At 49.0% G+C, this 6883-nt stretch overlaps 1 protein-coding gene across 2 annotated transcripts in view; it reads left to right on the top strand.

Moving 5' to 3' along the window:
- Nucleotides 1-6520, top strand: part of C25H16orf62 (chromosome 25 C16orf62 homolog) — a 139699-nt gene extending 133179 nt beyond the window's left edge. The window contains exons 30-31 of one of the 2 annotated variants that reach the window (XM_005697540.3): nucleotides 5144-5290; nucleotides 5973-6520. In XM_005697540.3, coding sequence (XP_005697597.1) covers nucleotides 5144-5290; nucleotides 5973-6071 — 246 coding nt within the window. In that variant the 3' untranslated portion in view covers nucleotides 6072-6520. Of the gene's footprint in view, nucleotides 1-5143; nucleotides 5296-5972 lie in introns of both variants that reach the window. The other variant, XM_013974867.2, reaches the window with a different exon arrangement.

Consider the following 6883-nt stretch of genomic DNA (forward strand, 5'->3'; position numbering starts at 1 on the left):
GGTTGATTGATTTCAAAATAATTTCCAAATTATACTACAGTCTAATAACTACCTGGTACCCTTTCCCAGTATTCCATTTATGCAGCTTCAGCTCAAACATGTGGGTGACAGATGGATCCCAGAAGCTCTGTGTTAGGCTTGGTGGGGATGGTTGTTCAGACATTAAGACTGATTCCTGTTGTGTAGTCAAGGTGGGGAGGTGGGCAGGGTAGCTCAGATGGTAAAGAATCTGCCTGCAATGCAGGAGACCTGGGTTGAGAAGATCCCCTGAAGAAGGGAATGGCAACCCACCCCTGTATTCTTGCCTGGAGAATTCCACAGACAGAGGAACCTGGGGTCACAAAGAGTCAGACCCACAACTGAGTGACTAACAAACACTTTGACTTCACTTCAGGTCAAAGCCAGTGCCTGACCTTTGTCTGTGTCCTTCCCTGGGACAGTTGTTGCCAGACTTTCTGCTTCTGTGTTCCCCTGCCATACCCCCTTCCTGCCCCAAAGCTTGTTCTTTGTTACTTCAGGCTGTCTGCTTGCATCTCTGAGCATTTCAGTTTTTAAAACTCCCATCTAGCAAGAAACAACCTGAGCCCTGTTCCTGATCCCCCGCTAGAAGACCCTGTTTCCTCTCACTCCACTCACCCTCACCCTGCTTCCGTTCCCTCCCAGACCCAGGACAGTCTTCAGACTGCCTGGTTCCCAGCCCTCCCCTTCCTTCCACACACTTCCCCAGCTCCCTCTTTCCCAACTTGGAGTCTCACTTTCCTCAGATTTGCTTCTATACCCCCATCCACCAAATCCTTTGAAGACAATAAGATCAAACTGGATTTTTAGTTTAATTCTTATTCACTTCTAGGACTGTATAGCATGCCACCATTGCCCTTACCGCCTTTCCCCACCCCAACACAAAGCAACAAGAATGTTCTGTAGCTGTGAGTGCACACACACAACGCACATATATGTCCTGGGTTCTTATTCTCTCCAGGGTATTCAAGCAGGTCTGAGAAAGAGTGAAACATTCTCTGGACTCCATTCCCCAGTGGCCACTGCCAAGGTCAGGGGCACAGCCTAAAGGGCCAGCCTTAAGGTTAGCAGTCCAGAGAGCAGATGGAAAACCCAGAACCACTGCCACCCCGGGGCCCCTAAGTGCCTCCTAGTGCCCTCTATAGGGATGAGAGGGTTGTAGGTGGGTCCCACTAGCCTGGGACCCACGGGGTGCAGGGCTGCAGAACTCTGGGGAAGTTCATGCATGAAGGGCAGCATTAGAACCCCAGTTAGAAGAGGTAACTCCCCTCCTCGAACCGAAAGGCCTTTTTTTGAATGGGTGTCAACTTGATCTCTCCACTGGTGGTCAGAGAGAGCCCTCAGCACCCTGCAGAAGAAAGGGGAGTTCTTCACCTTCAGTTTGTACTGACCACATCCCTTCTGCTCCCCTGCTCTGAAGGATCCTTACCACCTTCTCGATCCCTGCAAACATGCTCTGGCTCTTGCTTCCTGCCAGAGCAGTGCTGTGTATTTAATTGAAAATGCCTTTCTTCACTCTGATGCCACAGGCTGGGTCTAATCAGAGGTGACTGCTGACAGCATAAATGACCACAGTGTAGGACCTCCAGGCTCACAATAAAAATGAGCCCAGAACCATATAACCTGGAACTGTTTTAACCTTTGTCTCTTTTTCTCTTGGGGGAGGAGGCGTTGACGGTGATAACAGCTGAAATACTTCTGAAGCAATAGCAGGGCTGGAATGTTTCCAAAGGACATTTCAACTCATATGAATACCAGGGATGCTCACTGAAAGTGTCTGTCCATATATGCACATTTATTAGGAAAAGCATGGGTGGACCAAGCTAGGACGGAACATGTCATCCTTCATTTTAACAATGTGCTGTGAGATTCGGCACAGGCGGCCCTGCGGGGTGGAGGCTTCTGAACTCTCTCCGCTGCGGGGGAGCCAAGCTCGGTGCTGTGAAAGCCCTGCGCTGGCGCCCGAGCTGCGTGTCTCACCTCTCAGCACTGACTGGTGTCCGCCCTGCCTCCAAGCCGCCTCTGCCCGCATGTGAAGGAGCCAGCGCTGCTCTAGTCACGAGCTTCACAAAGCTGTTTGTTTGGGTGTGGTGGAGCTGGGAACCACGCCAGACCCTTAAAACTTCCTGGAAGTGACAGTTCCCGTAGGCAAGGAATCAAAAGCAGCCCCTTTCTACTGAAAAGCTCTGTGGAGACAGGAGGGCCTTGAGGCCTGGGTTTGGTTCTGTCTTGTGTTCACAGGTTCCTGGGTCTCTGCACGTCCGTCGGCCTGTCTGCTCATTCCCAGGCCCTTCTCTAATGATTTCATAGTTAATGGGCGGTGTATTTAAAACACGCAAACTGGGCTTTCAGGGTAAAATGCTTGAGAAGATACAGAACAGAGAAAAAGCCAGTGAGATACTGTTTTCCTTGTTTGACTTTTTAAAACTCTGCTCTGTAGTTAAAAGGCACCTCTCAGAAGAGTCTTATTTGAGAGCTTTCTTATGAGGTTGGTCCTCTGGATCTGAGTAGAAATTAGGGCCCTCGTTTCCAGGCATCTCCAGTTTAAAGGGAGAGCAGGATAGGCTGGAACCCACTGAATGAACTCTGCCCGGTTCCTGGTTCAGGCAAGCTCATTGTCTGATTAAACAAAGGAGCCCAAAGTAGGCAGTGGCCAGCCAGTTAGTGATCTGCTGGCCAGGTGGTTGCTGCCTTCCCTCCACACCTGCAAGCTTGGGACCCCGCAGCACGACCCCACCCCTTGACGGCAGTGTCTCAGTTGGCTCAGCTGCTTCTGTGATGGTCACCTGGTCCAGACTGTTGCCAAGGCAGGCTCAATTTTGGGGGGCCTGAGTCTCTTCACTGTCACACAGACATCCTCACCCAACTGCATTCTTAGCTGCTCCTTGGCAGTTTTACTGTCTTGCTCTTTTTCCTCCACTAGATTTGAAATTCTCACCTGGGAGAAGGCAGCAGGAGGGGATGACTAAGTTGGCTCAGCAGTTAACACAAAGTCTGCTGCTCTGTAGGCTCCACACATGGAAGGATGGACAGTTAATAGGTTGTTTGAAGAAAGCAGGGAAAAGATGTATTGTTCTGAACCATCTCAGACCATTCCCACTTCCCTGGATAAATCTGTAGCTGCACTGGGCAAATCTCTTGGCCTCTTCAGAGTTTGATCCCTGATCTGTGCTGTGCACAGTCCTGTCGACTCTTTGCAACCCTATGGACTGTAGCCCACCAGGCTCCTCTGTCGATGGAATTTTCCAGGCAAGAATACTGGAGTGGGTTGCCATTCCCTTCTTCAGGGGCTCTTCCTTCCTGCCCCAGGGATCAAGCCTGCATCTGTTGTATCTCCTGCATTGACAGGTGGATTCTTTACCACTGCACCACCTGGGAAGCTCTTTGGATCCATAATGTGATGCTAGCCATGGGTCTGTGGGAACATCTTATAATCTGGGGCGGTTGTGAATTGCACAGGCTCAGAACTGGACACCTGGAGCTCAGAGCCTCACTCTGCATTTGCTAGCTGCGATCCTTGAACAAGTTCCTGAAGCTTTCTGACCTCATCAGCAAAATGGGAATGTAGTGGTTTCCTGTTATGGCTTTGAGTCACCCCAAACTTAAAACCCTCGTTTATTATCTCACAGTTTGGGAGGTCAGAAGTCAGCGTTGGCTGGGCCAGTTTCTGTGCTCCTGGTTTCACAAGGCCAAAATCAAGGTGTTGACTGGCTGGGCTCTAACCAGGAGGCACCGGGAAGAATCTACTTCTCAGCTAATTCGAGTTGGCTGCGTCAGTTCATCCTAAAAGCCAGCAGTGGTGGGTCATGTCCTTCTCAAGCTTCGAATCTCTTTAGTCTCCCTTTCTGCAGCACCTTTCCTCTGCTGCTGACTTGTCTCTGACTTCAACCTGAGAAATTTTTCTGCTTTTTAGGGCTCTAATGATTAGATTGGGCCCACCCAGATTATCCAGGATTATCTCCCTAAGGTCCATAACCTTAATTACACCTGCAAAGTCTTTTCACAGTAGCACCTAGATTGCTGTTTGAATAGCCAGGGGGTGAGATCCTGGAGGACAGCTCTAGAATCCTTCCTACCTGCAAAGAGTTGTTGTGACGATGAAATAAGTTGTGTAAAGCACAGAGCTCATACCTGGCACAGTGTAGGGCCCTATACCCTACATTGTGCAAAGCAGGCCCTCAAGGCTCCTGGCAGCACTGATGTTTGCAGTGCCAGCCAAGAGCACCCAGCAAAGGCCTGGGCATCAGCTCTCCAGGCCCCATACAGACCTGTGATCTGACCCGGTCCCCACTCAGGCCCGCCTGCTGACTTGGGCCTTCCCAGTGCCTCTGTTTACCTTTGGGAGCTGGCATCCTATGTCCTGGGCCTGCTGCATTTTGGAGATTTAGTTTCCCTTTTTCCTTTACTACTTAAAGCTGGGGTTCAGGCTTGGTCTACTCTGACATTTTGGTTAGACTTTCCTCGTTTGAGTACCTCTCACATCAGATCATTGAGCAAGAAGGGAAAGATCTGGTCTTAAGCATATCCAGTGGTTCTTATGGGCTTCCCTGGTGGCTGAGAAAGTAAAGAATCTGCCTGCAATGCGAGAGACCCAGGTTTGATCCCGGGGTTGGGAAGATCCAGGAGAGAAGGGAATGGCAACCCACTCTAGTATTGCTGCCTGTTCTTATAAGAGCTGGGTATCAGGGAGCATTGTTCATGGGGAGCTGAGGTCTTTTGTCTTTATTCCAGCCAAAGGGCAGGAATAATGAAACTTTGGGTGGCTTGAGGAAACACCTGTGAGAGACATATTCTACCTCCTGCACCAGCATTAAAGCAAGAAGGCCGGTCTCTGCTGGCCTATGTCGTTCCTCTTACTGAGCACTGAGTCTCCTGAGAACATCCCTGCCTTCTGCTTCCACTCCATGAGTAATGCCCAAGTGGGCTTCGCACACAGCATCTCGTTTTAGTCTCATTTACCCTCTGAGCTGGTATTACCTTAATCTCCTACAGCTGAAGCTGGGAGGTGAGGCAGCTCGCCCTCCAGAAGATCCATGGCAGAGCTGGCCTTCACACCCCAGGCAGCATCAACACTGGGATGAGTCTGAGCCCAGTGCCAGGTAGTAACCTCTTTTTTCTATTTCAGGCCTTAAAGCGCCAGAGCTCGTTGGGCCTTTCCTTCTTTAACAGCATCTTGGCCCACGGGGACCTGCGCAACAACAGGCTCAACCAGCTGTCTGTCAACCTGTGGCACCTGGCACAGAGGCACGGCTGTGTGGACACCAGGACCATGGTGAGGTGCGGGGTGGGGCAGGGCGGCCCTCAACAGGCCCAGCGGGCTTGGCTGTCTCGCCGAGTGATGCAAGCCCGCTGGCCAGGCACAGGCGGTCTCAGCGCAGCCTCAGGGCCTGGACAGCAAACAGCCCCCATCTCCCCTTCTAGAAAGGTGCCAGGCCCTACAAAGGACAAACAGCTCTCCATACCTACAGGTTCAGCACCCTCAGATTTAACCAACCATGGCTCAGAAATATTCAGGGGGAGAAAAGCTCCAGAAGTTTCCAAAACCTGAATTTGTCATGTATCTGCAACTACTGACATAGTGTTTACATTATAGTAGGTATTATAAGTAATCGAGATGATTTCAATATACAGGAGGGTGTATGAAGGTTACATGCAAATACTATACCAGTTTCTATAAAGGATTGTGTACCCTTGGTTTGGTATCAGCTGGGGATCCTGGAACCAAGGGACCACTGGGTAGTATTAATTCCCTGTAAATAAAAGCTGCACATATGAAAACATCAGTAATTCTTGGTGATTTTAAGAGCAAGTTGTAATCTAAGGAGTCTTATTTAAAAACTGCTGCTTCTCCTCCTCTCTATGAAAAAAAGCCTAAGTTCACAGTATGGCTGATTTGTCAAGAGCCTTGAGAATCATGAACCACAAAGGAGATGAGCCTTTCTCTTTCCTCCTAGGTGAAAACTCTGGAATACATCAAGAAGCAGAGCAAGCAGCCAGACATGGGGCATCTGACTGAGCTGGCCCTCAGGCTCCCTCTGCAGACGAGGACCTGACTCCAGGGTCTCTGATGCCAATCCAGAAAGACCTGTTTTGTACTTTTTGTTTTCATTTTTATGCACATACAGATGGGTTTCTCTGCTGTTGTGCCAGTGAAGTGAAGAAGTGGGAGCTGTCAAGAGTATTCGAATCTATTCCTGCTCACTGAGCACGGCGTCTGTTTCTTTGCACAACTGGCCTTCAGATGGGCCTTTAGAGAAAAACAGAGGAATGCAAGTAACATCTCTCTTTTCGGGAAGGGTTAATTGAAAAAAGAACCTTGAAAAGCAGTCCACTTTGAAAGAGCTGCTGTGCCCTTTCCCTGATTTGCTTTATGTCAAAACCGGCTCTTGACTGGATTTTAAATATGCTGATAGATTAAAGGAGAAAAAAGCCAGATTTGAGATTCTCTGGGGCTTCGATGGAAAATATACTGTAACTGAATAAACCTCCCTGAAGGAATATTTATGTTCATGATTTTTCATTTAATTACCACTGACTCTCACTCATCTGGAAGAGAGTGTGTCTAAACATCCTCAGTATGTGTCTAAACATACTGCCTGGTTTTCTTGCAGCCGTAACCCTAAACAGCATATGATTCAGCCTGCTTTTTTACTAGTTTGGTGGAGTTTGATTCTTGTGTTACCAATAATGAGCTTCCACTGACATTTTATTTTGAATCAGTAAGATCATGAACATTGGTCCTAGTGGTGACTCACAGCCTAGAACCCTTTGTGCAGGAAAATGCATCCAAGTTGTGGATAAAAAGTGGCCCCAAACCATTATATTTTTGGAAGGTATCCACTGAGCAGACTACATTTCACGTCTA

The sequence above is a fragment of the Capra hircus genome, chromosome 25 (genome assembly GCF_001704415.2).
Source record: "Capra hircus breed San Clemente chromosome 25, ASM170441v1, whole genome shotgun sequence".
NCBI classification, from domain to species: Eukaryota; Metazoa; Chordata; class Mammalia; order Artiodactyla; family Bovidae; genus Capra; species Capra hircus.